This window comes from Adelges cooleyi, unplaced genomic scaffold (assembly GCF_023614345.1).
Source record: "Adelges cooleyi isolate 19-005CV unplaced genomic scaffold, UGA_ACOO_1.1 ACOO_flye_CR_arks_rails_tigmint_CR_PRNA_41, whole genome shotgun sequence".
NCBI classification, from domain to species: domain Eukaryota; kingdom Metazoa; phylum Arthropoda; class Insecta; order Hemiptera; family Adelgidae; genus Adelges; species Adelges cooleyi.
Window position 1 is genome coordinate 4,282,931 of NW_026096090.1, and position 17,269 is coordinate 4,300,199.

At 31.6% G+C, this 17,269-nt stretch overlaps 1 protein-coding gene across 2 annotated transcripts in view; it reads left to right on the plus strand.

Annotated features, from left to right (window-relative positions):
* The window catches only part of LOC126841770 (formin-like protein), a 29,295-nt gene extending 12,727 nt beyond the window's left edge, over positions 1-16,568 (plus strand). The window contains exons 3-18 of one of the 2 annotated variants that reach the window (XM_050578415.1): positions 6,872-6,958; positions 7,055-7,134; positions 7,857-7,999; positions 8,103-8,296; positions 9,598-9,674; positions 9,741-9,912; positions 10,383-10,643; positions 10,709-10,970; positions 11,036-11,328; positions 11,387-11,603; positions 11,694-11,821; positions 12,957-13,121; positions 13,190-13,469; positions 13,535-13,815; positions 13,913-14,029; positions 15,043-16,568. In XM_050578415.1, the coding sequence (XP_050434372.1) occupies positions 6,872-6,958; positions 7,055-7,134; positions 7,857-7,999; positions 8,103-8,296; positions 9,598-9,674; positions 9,741-9,912; positions 10,383-10,643; positions 10,709-10,970; positions 11,036-11,328; positions 11,387-11,603; positions 11,694-11,821; positions 12,957-13,121; positions 13,190-13,469; positions 13,535-13,815; positions 13,913-14,029; positions 15,043-15,255 (2,970 nt within the window). In that variant the 3' untranslated portion in view covers positions 15,256-16,568. The remainder of the gene's footprint in view (positions 1-6,871; positions 6,959-7,054; positions 7,135-7,856; positions 8,000-8,102; positions 8,297-9,597; positions 9,675-9,740; positions 9,913-10,382; positions 10,644-10,708; positions 10,971-11,035; positions 11,329-11,386; positions 11,604-11,693; positions 11,822-12,956; positions 13,122-13,189; positions 13,470-13,534; positions 13,816-13,912; positions 14,030-15,042) is intronic. The other variant, XM_050578416.1, reaches the window with a different exon arrangement.
* Positions 16,569-17,269: the final 701 nt, after the last annotated feature.

A 17,269-nucleotide genomic window follows, 5' to 3' on the forward strand; every position in this document is an offset into this window, starting at 1 on the left:
TGTAAATAAATAATTTCGGTTTTCTCAAATTTGACTATTTTGTAATGTTTTATGGAGGAAATTTTGTAAAATTATTATTATCTTATGTTGAACTCACGAGCTAGTGTAAAGTGTTATATTGTGTGAAATTGCAGATGGTATTGCCAATAATTTGCATGGTCGGTGGTCCACGAAGACGAGTGACTAATCGGCCACCTATCTTGATAATACGTAAAAAATATTTAGATTTCAAATTGATTATTTTTCCTGTACTTAATCGGAAATAATTTGTGTGCAAAGGAAGTGCACGAAAAGATAATGAACACTTCCTGTGTTTTTTTTTTGGTTGTGGTGGCCTGTATAGTGCGTTACCCTCGAGAAGTAAAAAAAAACGTGATTGGACCGCTAAATTATCTTGTTTACTTAGTGACCAGTGAATATGAATAAAATCGGTAGAAAATTATTACAAGCGATTACTTAAAACTCTAATAAGATTATTCACACATTCACACATTCGTCACGTTTTCATATTTTTTAATCGAATTCGGTACATTTGCTCTTCTGCTTACACTCATGGGATTATATATTTATCAGTTTTAACGAGATTATAATATGTAAATAATAGACAACATATATGTTTCATAAAAACAAATAAATGAGAAACGATTACCAATCAATTATGAATCATAATTTATGTAATTTTCACAAATTATTCGATATCACTAATTATGTTTTTAGAAAATAAAATTATCTTACGAGATACACAGATATGTATAAAGAGTTAAGATTGAGTGTTTGCCTTCACCAGTCACTTTTTGACTTATCTTTTTTAAATGCAAGGCTTAAGCTATTTAGTAACAGTTAAGTGAATAGTGATTTGAAGTACGAAAAATGTTTAAAATACATGTACGAATGACGTGATGTGATTTTGTGGACAGGATACTTTTAGAATTGGATTTTTGATGCACCTCCTCCTTTTTTCATTACAAGTAATTTCGTGAAAACTCCCACTTTTGTAATTGGACTCATTTGCACTTGTTGCGATTACCATTACCTGTATGCTTAAGGTTAAAGTATAAATCAGCTGTACATTTTTATGGGTTATCTTTGACGTTTTTTACCTGTTGGTGTTTAAACTACACAGCACAATTCAAGGTTAAAAAGATCATAAATTGTCTTATTTATTAGCGAAGATAACAAGACGCCAATATGATTTTTTCTACTATTGTTAATATAGGGCACGTACAAATTAAATATATTTTTGTTATTCTTTAAAAACCTATTACTCGGAACAGAAGTATTGTTAATGTCCACTAGTAATGGGATTTATGTGTCATTCAAAACGGGCAATAATAATAATAATCGTTTCCTGTGCTGTCCTTGACAGTGTACACGGGTTATACGTTCTTAATGAATCGTTAACAAACTCGCCACTTGCATACTCCGTCAAGTTTTTTTTTCAAACCAGATCAATTAAATGACATCGGTTTTATCTGTAGGTATCAACTCGATCAGTGTGGACAGTTTTCGGAGAATTTTTAAATATCTATTAGATTAACTAAAATAGCGTAGTAAAGATTATAAACATATCTATATAGTTTTTACTACCTTTCCTCCTGATCTTAGTTTTATAAACAAAATTCATTTTTTTTAAGGCAATAATTATTTTCAATGGATGTCTCATTTTGTAATAAAACAAACAATGCTTAGGTATTTTAGCTAATTTTGTGTTTTAAACATAGATAAAAATATAATATTTTGCGAGTTTAAAAGCTACTCTATGGGTATGTATAAATTTAAAGATAGCAAAAAGCCTTACTTATCAGTGGTGTACGCAAGGAGAGGGGTTAATAGGTTAAATGTATTCACTTAGAACCAATTGTTAAGTTATAATATGTTTGTAATAGAAATTACAAAATTACTTTATTACTCACCTCTTATGTATTCTTATGTTTTATTAAATATGAAATATTTTTTTTACTGAACCTAGCTTGATCCAAATTCAGGTAGTCGGTAGGGTTAGGCCATTATAGTCTCGTCTAGGGTCAGCCCTAATGTACTATTACAGCAGTCTTTTGGGATATTATAAATATTGAAAGTAATTCTCATACACCGCACGGATAAACAATTATTTTAGTGTTTTAGTCCTTCCCTCATTTATGAAATCCTGCGTTTGTGTTTAAGTTCTATAAAACACATTAAACGAGAAATGTTCAGAAGATTCTCAAGAAACGAATGTATAGCATACTTTATTGTTTCAGCGTTTAATAATTATTAGCAATCTGCTCTCAAATATTTGATTGTAGGAAACCGTTAAAAACCAAGAATACTAAATCGTCGTAGGACAAACTATCGATCGCTTAAATTTTTTTGTGTAATCTCTAGTCTTTAAGTATACAGGGCGCGCTCGTGCAGTGTATTGTGTTACCTGCACTTTGTTCGTCGGGTCTTCAAAAAACATAATAAATCTGGTTTTGATTTTGTCACGGTACATAGAGCTCGGTGGAGAAGACAATCCATGCATTGTTGTTTTATCATACGCCATTATAAACAAATTAATTAGTGCATTGTTCGACCTTCCGTCCGTTAGTGCATGTTTACGATTTTTTAAATCCAAAACGGTATATTATTATAATCCCGGACAAACGAAAGTGGTCGACTGTGGCCCTCCCCGTTCAGTATTTTTATGTGCCCCGAATCTCTGCTGTGATGAATTCTACTATCCGAAGCTAAACATTGTGGGTGTCCATTCTGTATGCGTATATGTTGTGAACGAAAATGAATAATGAACGTGGTCATTAGCTTGAGGGCCTAGTGATTTTTTTACTTTTTGTGACGTTTCCTATTTGTACGGGTAGCGGGTAGCCCCATGCGCTGGCGTGGACTATGCGGCGATAAAACCAGTTAAGCATTGTTCCATACAAAACTCATTACAGTCGTATTACGGTTTTATCGTTAAATGTTAATCGTCCTTTTGTTTTTTTTTTAATTTTAAACGTCTGATAATAATAGGCCAAATGTATTTTTGGATTTAGCTGAACGATTTTCGTAATGCGTAGGATTTAAACGAATAACTTTATTGATAGCTAAGCAGTTGGAAACCCTCGAGGGTGCTTTCGGAAGGTATTTTTTCAATTCGATTCGACTGGTGGGAAAGTCGCAGCCCTGTGTAGTTTGTTCTTATTTCGCCTACAGTTTTTGCTTTCTGTGCTGTAGGCATGTATAGGTGTCAGTGTGCAGTTGTCGTGAGTTGATATTGTAATTTATATAATAATAGTTGTATTTATAATAACTGCCCGAACTGGAAAACGTGATTCGAACATTGGCCTGGTCGTTTACCTATAGAATGCTGGCAGTAGGCATTTTTACTTTTCGTTGTTATTAGTTATTACTAAAGCGCTTTTGTCGTTATTCGAGGGCGTTGCAGTATTTATGGATTATAGGTACAATAATAATACCTATGTAAACGATATGCCATTCGCGCCCGTTTTAAATGGGCGAGTCAGGAATGGTTGTGATTAATGGCATAGCTAAGACTTTTAACTTGGAAAATACTGCTTGTTAGCGTTGGTAATCGAAGCCGAAACCCACAACAAATTTTCGGGTGTTCATATTTGTATAATTAATTTTGATTAGTCATTGACGCGATGTCTGCATTTTGTAGCTTGTGCGATTGACGTGTATAGATATTTTACTGTCACCTAACAATTTAATAATAATATTTGCTTCGTAAAAAGGACAGTTTTCACTTTTCTACCATGAGATTTGTGACTATTTACATCTATTTTGGAATTCAATTTCAATTTAATGAATTTAAATCAGTTTTTTTTTTTAAATTATGTAACTAATTTCACGTTAATATTAAATTCATAACAATAATAATACCGTAAACGTACGCAAATTGTACTCTATATGATAGCTGTTTATTTCACTCTAGGTTAACAGTGCTGTAGCATATTAACTATATTTGTGTGTCCTATATCAGTAATTCAAGGCTGATCAATCTGCGATTATCATTTATTTGTAATGTTCAATATGATTATATGTCCTAGAGATAATTTTATTATCAGTTACGGGAAAGTGTAAAATTAACACGACGAGTTCTCATGTGTGCAATATTAATAAAAGGTATTCATCATGTGAGTAACTATTACTGTGGACAGTGTATATTTTTTTATAGTAGTGACTCATCGTGTGTTCCCCGTTAACCTCAGTTCTCCCAGCCACGAGGTCAACCGCCGTCAATATTACGTGTGTAGATAGGTATTAATATGTATATATGTATTGAATCTGCAATTTCTGTGTATGAGGGCAGTCATTAAAAACATAAATATAACCTACTGATTTTCGCTTTAAAATATAATAAGTAATAACCTACGTACATTTTGGTATTTTTAGTATACCTACTCGACCGTTAAACATAACATGATGTGATGCCGGACCAATATAATAGACCCACTTGCGAATTACCTGGAACGCGATTTATATTGTATTTCATATTCGCGGCAGTTGCCAGTATTATGTTAATACAGGAGAAATTGTACTATGTGAATAACAAATGTGTTTTATTATGTCCGCATGTTGATGTCTTTGTATTCTATAATAATTCTTAACGTATATAAAAAATACCTTAATTACTTGGAAAACCAGACGTCAGTTAATTCAGTAAAAGATTTAATAAGTTAAAGTGCTTATTTTTGTTTTCCTTGTTTGGAGTTCGTTTTATAGCGCATACACGATAATGTAACAGAGGATGAGTGTGGTAAAAACGAGGACTTTAGGATGGCTAATTATGTTGAGATAGAGTAAGATAAGATAGAGAGTGACTAGGGAGAACAACTTAAAAAATACGTTTATAAGAAGTAGCAGCCTAGGTCCTGCCGTAGCAATAGAAGAAAAAATAAAACAAAATTATTAATGTTAATGAAGATGAATGTAAAAAGTATTATTTTATTTAAAAAATTAGCCAGCACAGCGCGGCAAAGTGGGAACGAAGTGTTTTGGGATAGGTTTTCTAAAATTTCTAGACTTTCTAGAATTACTATAGTTTAAAGTGATAAGATCAATTGTACAATAACGTTTACGGCTTGTCAAAATTACCTTCAAAACACATTAAATTTTTTTGACAAAAACACTAATATATTTTTTAGTGGTTTCAAATTTAAAAAATTATTAGTTAACTATGTTACATGTATCGTGTGTCGCGTGAACAAATAACATAACTACTACACATGTATTATTCGGATAATCAATACAAATGTTAAGCATCAGTTTTTAAACATTTTTTACCTGTTTTTGGTGTATTTTTTAAACTATAAATTGTTAAATGAAACTGTTGATAAATAATGAAACCGATATTACTGTCATCTAATAAACGTTGGCCAAAATCATATTATTTGCTTCCCACTTGATGGTGGTATCACTCAAATGTCGGTACTACTCATAACTTATAACACATTCTTCATACCTTATCAATTATCATAATAGATGTTTTATGATTTTTTAATATTATATAATATTAGACTAGTTTACCTAGAATGATAAAATAATTTATATATACATTCAAATATATCATATGTGTTCAATGTTCACATATTTATGTATAGAGATCATTTTTAGCTAAATTTGTAGGCCAAATGATCACGCGGAGTGTTTGTTTTTTCATTCGATTATCATTTCAGACAACAATACAGTAGTATTATAATACGTTGCATAACAGTGTAGTTCGCATGCGGTTGTCCGGAGTCAATTTATTTAGGTCACTGCGTTTATGCGATAGAGTTTATTAGCTGTGATCGACGTCGGGTTAATTTATTCCGTGTTCTTTCCTAAATGGTCTGAAAGTTCTAATCCCTCAGGAGCTGATGTTGCTGTCCCGTTAATTGCATTAACGCCAGAAAGCGAATTATTTCTTAGACGTGCAGTATTAGCTTTGGGTGTTTAATACCATAGTTTGTCTGTTAGGTGCGCCATCTGTGTTGGCTGAGGATATTATTTTTGGATCGGTCTTACGAGGGATCACTTTTCGAGTTGACTCATTCACCACACTCTCCTGACGTTCAATCAATGCGACGCCGTGTAGTCGTCCCCGTCTATCCATTGTGTAATATAAAATAAGATGAAAAGTTTTTTTCTTCCAAACGGTCTCGTCTGAAGACGTCTTATAGATACGATAATCATATAACTACAGAATTACTTGCATAAAGGCTATGGTGCTCTAGTATTACAGTGCTCTGAATTGACTACACAATAACATGGTATTCATGGGTTATGGCTTATATTAGTAATAAAACTAACCATGCTATTAGAAAAACAGCATTTTTTTAATATTTTTGCACTATAATATTGTAACTTAGGTATCAGCTGTTTGCGTACAGCGTATATCATTTTTAAACACTTATCTTGCTGTTTGTTAGCGCATTTAATAGTATCTTTAAATTGGTAAAACCTCTAAAAAATATTACCATTGACGATAAACCAAAATAGACAGGGACGTTACGTTCTTAGGTTATAATGTTTTGTTGACATGGATGATAATATTATTATACTATTATATCTTTTGGATACTATAATTTAGAACTCTCAAACAAGTTGTTTCACATTTAGTATATTATGATATCTTAAATCGACACATTTCGATCGTTAACAGCTAATACTAGATTTGGAAGGCCGTGAGCTGTAAATGTTGTAGCAGTGTAGCATTACACACTATACAATTTACGAATTTTAATTTGAAATTGATAACTGATACATGATAAACACTTCGTTGCCTAATAGTTTTTCAATTCGAATTCTTATAAATTCAATTAGATTTCTTCGACCAAGAACTGATAAGAAATCTATAAAAAAAAATGACTTGCGTTAATGTTTATTTTATCATTAATTTTTTTAGGAAAGGGTTCAAGCAAAAGATCCACCTGCTCATTATTTATTTAGACTACGGACCTACTTGGATCCAAAAGCTTCCCGGAGTTCAAGAGTAAGTGAGTTTTGTTTTAACAAACAAACCAATAATTTTAATTGATCGTTACTGAATAAGTAAAAAAAAAATTGTATGAACTTTTTTATTACTTAGAAACGAAAAATGGTCGGAGACGCCACGTCCACTCAAGTCCTAAGGGATCTTGAAATATCTTTGCGGACCAACCACATAGAGTAAGTATTATTTTAATCTTAGTATAAAATATTAGTATCCACGCAATCTGCATACCCCTCCTCAAATATTTTGATGATATAATTATAATATAGATTATAGGCTGTCTATTTAGTATGTTATATAATTGTGTTTATGAAGATTGTAGATGTTACTCATATTATAAAAAATAAGAAATTATCAAGTAAGAAACAGTCGATTTATTTTAACTCGGAATTAATGGTTTGAAAATACATTTTAAAAATTGAGTTCAAAACGAAATTGAGGAGCCCTCGCGGTTCAGTTTAACGAGAAATATATCAGTGACTCGTGCATTTTTAATGATTTTCCGTCTGCGAATCATGATAAGCGGCGGCAATATGGTTAAACTTTTACATTTTTAATGCGTGTAAAGATATGTCCTCTTCATGACACTATCTGTTGGCGTTGCTGTGACAAAGATAGTTCTACAAAAACAAAAACAAAATTAAATAATAATACTGTATTCCATTTTACGTTTCTAAGTTTTTAACTGGCAAATACTCTTCTCTTTGGAAGGTCATTTCAATTTTAATTGTTCAACTTGACGGGTTTTGATCATATATTATGTTGTCAACCTCATTCAAGGTGTCGCGACAAATTTATTATGGCGTTTTTTTTACTATTATACTACACAGTGTGCAGCTACTACCCCCTTGGGCAGTGTTTGACCTTAATTAACATACTTGTCTGGTTTTGTTTTTAGGTGGGTCCGTGAATTTCTCGACGACCAAAACCACGGACTGGACTCGTTGATCGACTACCTGAGCTTTAGGCTGGTGATGATGAGGCACGAGCAAAGGGCATGCGCGGACGTCACTAACGTTTCTACCGAGAAGCTAACTCAAAGTAAATAAAACGAGGGGTGTTTTGTGGAGAGCGAAAACTACGCGTTTATAGCCTACTACCCACTTATTTATTTGTACTTAAAACAGCTTTTGTTTTACCCAAGGTAATCACCATGCTCATGCAAACTGCGTTGGTAGTAACGGTAATGCGGTGAATCACGCGAGACCCACTTTAGACGTGCTGGACAGTCCCGACATAAAGAAGAGATCGAGGCACGCTGCCAGGCTGAACATGGGCGATACCAAAGACGACATACACGTTTGCATCATGTGCTTGCGGGCCATTATGAACAATAAGGTAAAATTACCTGAGGTTTTGCCGTGTGTGTGTGTACAGTATTACATAATGTACTTTGCTGACACGTTTTTGGCGTGCACAGTGCACACCACTTGCGTTTAGCGTTTGACCGAGTGTGGCGTGACGACGTTGTTCATGTGTGTATAGATCATAAAAAATATCGTGTACTTTTTTACTTGTAAGTTGTCAAATTAAACTACTTGGCGCTTATGTAACGCGTTTATCGTTTGCCAAGCAAAATTTGTAGGATGTCACTATTTCGATTGCTTATTAGTTACGCGTGAGACGTCAGTTGAGGAACCTAAGGGGCTTAAGTGCAGAAAGGATATCCTTTGGCTTGTAAGCACCTCGATTATATTGGCAAAACAATAATCCGAAATAGAGCGCGTTCTATGCAATTGTAATAGTGTACACGATTCGTTTAGCCTCATTTAACCAAATGTCACCTTATTTATAAAAAAAAAATATTACTATGTACTTCCACCATATTATTAAATAATTCAAACATTTTAGCTGGCAAAAAGGTATAGAAAAAATGTTGAAAGGAAATGCCGCCCTTTGATCGCTCCAAAAATATAGTCCCTTTTAGTGTAATATCAAAATTGGCAAATAAACTGTATTATTTTGTTATTACTAAAAACATAATTCGTCGCGGTTGACCCGAAATGTTTTCGTATTGATTTTGTCTTTGAACTTTAATCAAAACTGGCTGGTACCTATATATTTTTTTGTCAGTTATGGCATTTCCGTTAAGGTCTCTTCGCCGGTAGTCTTTGAGGACCTTTACTTTTTAAATGTCAGCAAAATGCACTTTCGACATTATTTGTATTGTGTACACATTCGGCAGGACGAACGTAACTATGTCAATCATATTATTTGCTTACAATATCAACTGTAGGTGACCTCCTATTAAGTCTTTAATAGGTAACACGTTAATACTGTAGGAAAGCGGATAAAAAATCTGTTAAACATTTTAATGTTGTCGGTTGTTTCTATTTATTCTGTTTTTTGCGTTCATTGTTCAGTTTCCATTCTTAAATACTATGACTGGAATGTGCTATATGCGTTATATTTTAATGTTTCCTCGTATAGATGCCATTATCGTTTGGTATTGTCTTGAGGCTATTTTTTTTTTTGTAACCGGTCTATATTAGGTTAGTTCCCATAGGAATCCCTGGGATGGATTTTCGCTGATAAATAAAAAAACTAATGGCCAACGGGCGAAGTCAGCGGTTTTCAAGCGCATTAATAAACAACAGTGGCTTATGTTTACCGGTTTTGATTAATTTTTTCTGTTACAGTACGGATTGAATATGGTTATTCAACATACTGATGCTATAAATAGTATCGCTCTGAGTCTGATGCACAAAAGTTTAAGGTATGGTGTTGTAAATACTTCACGCGAACTTTTTAAATTTTTAATTGCTTTATTATTTTATTACAGAACAAAAGCTCTAGTGCTAGAGCTTTTGGCTGCAATATGTCTAGTCAAGGGTGGTCACGAGATCATCCTATCAGCTTTCGATAACTTCAAAGAAGTTTGTCAAGAAAAAAAACGTTTTCAAACTCTAATGGATTACTTTATAAACTACGAAGTCTTCCATATCGAATTCATGGTACGGTATAATTTCAAAATTAATAATGTATCATAAGTGCATGTCCGGCCGAGTAGTTATTATTATTTTTATGATCAGAAATAAAAGGGTGTGTTTAATAATTTATTTTATCATGATACTATCTTAATGGTAAAACATTTCCTATTTCAACATTGATTTAGACATTTAATTATTATTATTTTAAATAATCTTTCTTTACACTCGTTTGTTTTTTGTTTACATAAACTACTTATAATTATTTTAAACGTTTTATAAAGTAAACAGAATTTTTGTGATTTAACTTTTATAGCTTAGTATTATACTGTATGAATTATAACTGCAACTTTGAAAAGTTCATGGGCGTAAAATGTTTTTTTAAATTATTTTAAACAGCGTTTATTTGGCGTTCGTTTAAAATGCTTTAAAAACGTGTATAAATAGACAAAATTATGTCCTTAAATAATTTAATATTTTTTCAATGACATGCACAGGTTGCTTGTATGCAATTCATAAATATAATTGTACATTCGGTGGAAGACATGAATTTTCGGGTCCATTTGCAATACGAATTCAGTACGCTCGGCCTAGATGATTATCTTGACAAACTCAAGCATACTGAAAGCGAAGAACTGCAAGTCCAGATTTCGGCGTATCTTGACAATGTGTTTGATGTAGCTGCCTTGATGGAAGACAGTGAAACCAAAACGGCTGCGTTAGAAAAAGTGGAATCTCTGGAGGACGAACTGGCGCACGTATGTTTTTATTCGTTAGACTTTTTTAACTATCAACAGTCGAAAGTTATAAATGTTGTATTCAGGCTCACGATAGACTGGGTGAACTGGAACACGAGTCATTGGCTCAACTGGCGGCTTTAGAGAGCGCATTGGGTATGGCGCGAGCGGAAAGGGACGCGGCGGCCGAGAGCAAACGCGCTGTTGAAGAAGAAGTAGCAACACTAAGGCGAGTCGTTAATGACCAAAAGCGAGAGTCTCAATCCAGGCAATCCATACTCGAAGAGAAAATTCAGGAGCTGATCTCGCGAGGAGCTCATCCAGACTTAAGTATGATAAATCATAGACGTTAGTAAACAAATATTTTAGATTTAAATAAATAGTACCTAACTCGTTTTTCTGTTGTATTTAAGGCTCTAGCAGTGGTGTCTCGAGTTGTTCTTCTACGGGCAGCAATAGTATATCTACGTCTCCTCCTCCTCCACCACCACCTCCTCCTCCGCCACCAGCTCCTTCAATAGCTGGTCCCCCACCGCCACCACCACCACCACCTCCTCCGATGTCTTCTAAACCCACAGGCATACCCGCGCCACCACCTTTAGCGGGGACTATGCAAGCGCCAGATGGTGCTATGACTATCAAACGCAAAGTACTGACCAAGTACAAGTTACCGACTTTGAACTGGGTTGCCATGAAACCGAATCAAGTACTGATTAAACATTTTTTTTAATCGGTGTTATTATATTTTTTTATCCAACTTTCAGGTTCGAGGTACAATTTTTAATGAATTAGATGACGACAAGTTACACGCTGTGATAGATTTTAGCCAATTTGAAGAAAAGTTCAAATTGACTGCGGCTGGGCGTGCGTTAATCAATGGAGATTCTGATCGACACGATGGATTAATGACTTATCCTAGCAAGCGAATGAAAAAGCAAGACAGTATTTCCCTCTTGGAGCATACTCGATTAAGGAATATAGGTGAATTGTCAACAGTGAATAAACCTTTTGATTATATAATAGAAATAATAATAGTTTTAAAATGATTTTTTTATTCAATTTATGTTTTAGCTATTTCAAGGAGAAAACTAGATATGCCGGTTGATCGCGTTATAATGGCTGTCAACTCGTTAGATCTGAAACAAGTACCTTTGGAAAGTGTTGAGATTCTACAGCGAATGATTCCTACAGACCAAGAGGCAAGTTCTTAATATGAATAGGTTATACTTGGATATTTTGTGTATGTATTTCTGAGAACATGTATCGTATTAACTTTTCAAGATCTGAGTCATCGTGGTTACATTCGTTTGTGCTGAACACTCCTTTAGTGTTTTTAGTTCTTAACATGGGATGGAGGCAACCTATCCATTTGGCTAATCTTTCTTTTACTTTTTTTTTGGCGACTTTTTCAAATTCTTGACATTTCATTTGTCTGTAATCGAGCATAGCTTTTGAGCAAACTTCATTTTGTTTTACCGCATTTTTGGCCCACTCCATTATTTTTCTTATGTCTGCACAATACTTTCTTGTATAGTAACCCCGATAACATGATTGTATTGTTGTGGCTGCTTTGTTGTAATGGTCAATCGATTTTGCTATGAACGTTCTCACTGTTAACTCATCAACATACCTAAAATTATAGTAGCCATTACATTATTATGTTCAACAACTTGTATTAAAAATAAAAATACCTCCTATCCAAGTATCCTCTCCAATGTTTTTGAATGATTAATGCTGCTTGATTGAGGTTATTGATATACTTACGAGTGTAATAACCCCGGAAGTGTCTTTGAATGGTTATGGTTGCACTTGTTTTTTCTTTGATATAGTTATTTCCTACATCACCTTTCAACTGCAAAATGGGATCTATACTTTTTATGTTTGGTATTAAACTGTTGACAAATGCCATTATATGTACCATATACTACAAATTAAATTCTAGATTAAATTGTTTTTAACAATATAATTATATTTGTTGTTTATATTTTTATTACTATGGTTTTTTAATTTTTATAAATGTATGTATAATGTATTATCCATTAGTAGATAACACTCCAGTGTTCAGATGTAATTGTTACCATTTTTAGGTGATGTAGATAGTTAATAATAGGGTTTTAAAGATAGACTGGTATTAATAAATGTAAAATAACATAAGGCAATATTTTGGAAAGCTTTTACATTCTTATTCCATAATAAGAATTCTTATTTAAGCTGGGAAACAAAAAGTAATGTTTTACACATGAAATGATTACAAATTAATATTGCCTTCATTTTTAAACATTATAATTTACGATAACATAAAATAAAATAAATTTATTTTTATTGTTTATGTAGGTCAAGGCTTATAGGGAATATCAATTGGAAAAGAAAGACATGAATATGTTTACCGAGGAAGATAAGTTCCTAATGCAATTAACCAAAGTAGAAAGACTGGCTACGAAACTATCCATAATGAATTATATGGGTAACTTTTTGGACAACCTTCATTTGATATCACCGGTAACTTTCTTAGTTGATGTTTTTTCAAACATAAACGAGTAGGTATTTACATTTATTTTTTGCTGCAGCAAGTACATGCAATTATATCAGCTTCGAGTTCTGTGAAAAATTCTAAGAAGTTCCGTAAGGTGTTAGAAGTAGTTCTGGCTTTTGGTAATTACATGAACAGTGCAAAACGTGGTCCGGCATATGGATTTAAACTGCAATCTCTCGATACACTAGTGGATACTAAGTCAAGTGATAAACGCATGTGTTTACTTCATTACATTGTTGATACTATTAGAACCAAGATGCCAGAACTCATGAATTTTGATTCAGAATTTATGTACATTGATAAAGCTGCAACTGGTATGATTAAAATTATTAATTTATTGTGAGTATGTAAAAATTAAGGAAAATTTATTATGTTGTAGTGTCGCTGGAAAATGTCATTACTGATGTCAATGAATTGGAAAAGAATATGGAAATTGTTAAGAAAGAGTGTGAGACACGAGGTCATGGTAATGCACAAAACGTTTTGGTGTTAAGAGACTTTCTAAATAATTCAGAAGATAAACTGAAAAGATTAAAAAACGAGTCTAAAACAGCTCAAGATACATTTAGAGATTGTGTAGAATATTTTGGTGAACCCCGTCGAGGTACTGATGCTAACACTTTCTTCTCTATGCTCGTCAGATTTGTTAAAGCGTTTAAGGTGAATATTAATTTAATTAAAAACCATGTAAATGTTTTTTAATTTTTCTGTATCTTTGAAAATCATTTATTGAAATAATGTTTTATTACATTTTTAGGTTTCTGATACTGAGAATGAACAAAGAAGGCGGTTAGAAGAAGCTGCATGTCAGATAAAGGCGGCTAGTACTGAAAATTTAGCATCCAAAAATAAAATGAATCAAAAAATGCAACAAGTACGTCCATTTTATTCCAAATATATTAAACGGTGATAGTTAACAAACACCTTGAATGAAAATCTTTAATTGATGTATCTATGTTTTGCGCACATTATTTTTATTTGTTTTTTTTTTCATTTTATATTTTTTGTTTTTACATTTTTGTTGTATCTGTAACATGTGTTTATAATTGTATCTAAATCTTGCATTGTCCCAAAATATTTCATTTTGTTTTTATGTTTTATTTTGTGTATTTTTTTTTTCGCATTGTGCTTTTTATTTTTTGAATATGCAATTCATTACACTCCTAATACTAACGAAACACCATTCATTCGCTTGAAGTTTATTTGAATCTGCACTTCATAACACAGCTACTGATGTGAGATCAATTCAATATTTGTATAGGTACTAATCTAATTCTTTAAATAATATTTAAAGTAGAGGGAATAAAAGAAATAGAGTAAATACAAGAACAATTGGGAGAAAAACTAGGTTTAAGCCAGGGAGCTTTCAATATACAGTTAAGTGCTATGGACTTCTGTTATACAGGAAAGTTAAATACAGGTTGGACAGTGAATTGTTCGTTTTCTTCTAAATAGTAGTATATACAGCCAGTATTGACATGTTTTTAATTGTGTATGGTTAATTTCGGTACTAATTTAATTGGTTTTTCCAAATTATGTTAAATGTTTTGTAATATTAGACAAAAAAGTTTCTTCATGCAATTACACATAGTAAACTCGTTATAATCATACATCATCCAAAAGGGGATTTTTGTCTATTTTGCTACAGTTTGTTTGTTTTAAATTCCTTGGTTGAAGAAACACGAGAACATTTGATAGATATTCTATTATTATTTATTTTTGTAGAAAAAACAGACTTACACAATTTACTAATCAATTGTTGTTTTGTTACAGTTTAAAATAACAGTGTTCTTATACATTTTCCCTCTACTTTTTAAAATTTGTTGTTGGTTATTCGATATTCTAACAACTTTGATTGTTATTTGTAAATTGTGTTTAAATTTTTAGGATGCTGTGATAAATGAACTGAAAAACAAAACTAAGATGGTTAAGGAGAAAAAGTTGTTGCACCAAGATGAAGTCTATAATGGAGCATTGGAGGATATTTTGTTAGGTCTGAAAAATGAACCCTATCGCCGAGCTGATGCTGTTCGAAGAAGCCAACGAAGGCGTATTGACAATAATCGGCTGTCAAGAACATTGGAAGAATTAGAGTTTTAAAGTAACCCTCTTAATATATGTGAGATATAAATTAATTGATCCACTACAGAATCTCATTTACGATAACAAGTCAGGTTATGAAAATTAGCTGTATTTTATAAATAACATTTTTGACAGTTTTTTTTTGGGGGGCTTCTTAAAAAAATTAACCTAGTGCATTCCACTCGATAAAACAATTTTATTTATTGAAAATACTATTATAATCTATTTATTTGTTAAAATTTTGCTTGTTATTTTACATATTATTTATTATATTAAGCACAATAATGTTATAAATATTACAATTTCTTTTTAGGGTTTTTGTTATATCGTATGAAATGTATTACAATTATTCTCTTTTGATAAAGAACTTGTTAACTTTAGTATGCCACATACTATTTAGTTATGTTTATTATTGATGCCAATAGTCTATTTGTATGTTGTTCTAACTTATTTATACCATTAAAATTAAGATAGATTATTTATTTTTGTATAATGAAATGTAGTCTTCTCATTCTGTAACTTTAAAAGGTAAGATTTTAAAATTTAATTAGGAAAATCTTAGGAAACTAAGATTACTATAGCTATAACATTTATGCGTATTATCAAAAACTATTTAAGACGTAAAAAAAAAAAAATAGTAATAAACTTCAATAACCCATCACTCTTACTCTTTTTATTATTATTTTTTATATTTAATAATATTACTTGGAGTTTGCATAAATAAAAAATGTATGTTTTTTAGTTTAAAAAGGTTATGTTTTTATAATGATTTTTTAAACAAAAAATTAAGATGGGCTTGTACAGGAAACTGAGGACAGTAAACAATTTAATTACTAGTCAATATTCATTGTACCATTAATTTTTTTACATTTGATCATAATTGAAAAAAAATTTCAGTATTTTGATAATCTAACTTATGCAAATTCTTACTATATTAGTCCATATTTGACTGTATAGTGAATTTTTTTTATACATTAGTAAGTATTGCATAATTTGTATTTTATAATATAAATATATTGTTATATAGATGTATATAATAATATGTATTTACATTTTTTTTAATGATTTCCTACTAATTATACTTTTATAGTTTTTGATTTTGTTTTTCTAAATTTTGCCTATTACTGAAAATATTTACAACTATAAACATTGTAGGCAAACTGATTTTCAACTACTCTTCACTCTTTAGAAAATAAGTCATCTTGTTCTGATGTCTTGTATTTTTTTTTAAATGTGAAAAATAATATTAAATTGATTAGATTAAGTGCCATCGATGAAAGTAGGTAATATGTTCAAAAAATAAATCTGTATTCCTAGTTCCATGCTATTATTTATTAGTTTAAAAGAATGTTATGTTATGTCTGAATTAAATTATAATTATACAAAAAAGTAAATATTATTATATGTGCATGTAGCGCGATTAATTGTTTTTATTATCTAAATTTGTCTTCAATATTTGTACTTAATTATATAGTTGTATTTTTTATTGTAAAAATGATGAATATTGTTTTAGGATGCCAACAGAAGATGTTGCCTGACTTCATAGAAATAAAAAAAAAATTAGTTAAGTTATAATATAAGAAAATGTTTTGTAGGATTTATTTGTCTGAAGTACCTACAAATGAGGTATGTTAATGGAAGATGAGTATCTGTGTGAGTATTACAGGGTGGGACTTCGTCCTGTATTTATTGTGCCCTGTTAAACAATTAGTTCCAAACGTCTTTGTTTATCATGTGAGCAACTGCCCAGTGAAAAGGAGTCACTTTCCTCGCTCCGGCATGGGACTAACAATGCATGTTGGAATGCAAACTTCTTTAAAAAAGCCGAGAAAAAAACTCTTAGTGTTATTATTATAATATTCAAATTTTTATAATATATTAATTATAACTTAAAGATAATGGGTGGTTTTCAAATTCAGTTTTTCTTTCAAAAAATGGTGGAAAATTGGTGTTAGATAAAAAATTTTCAATTAATGTCAAGCTTTGGACATTATTAGTTAAGTTCATATCGATAATTTAGCCCATCAAATAT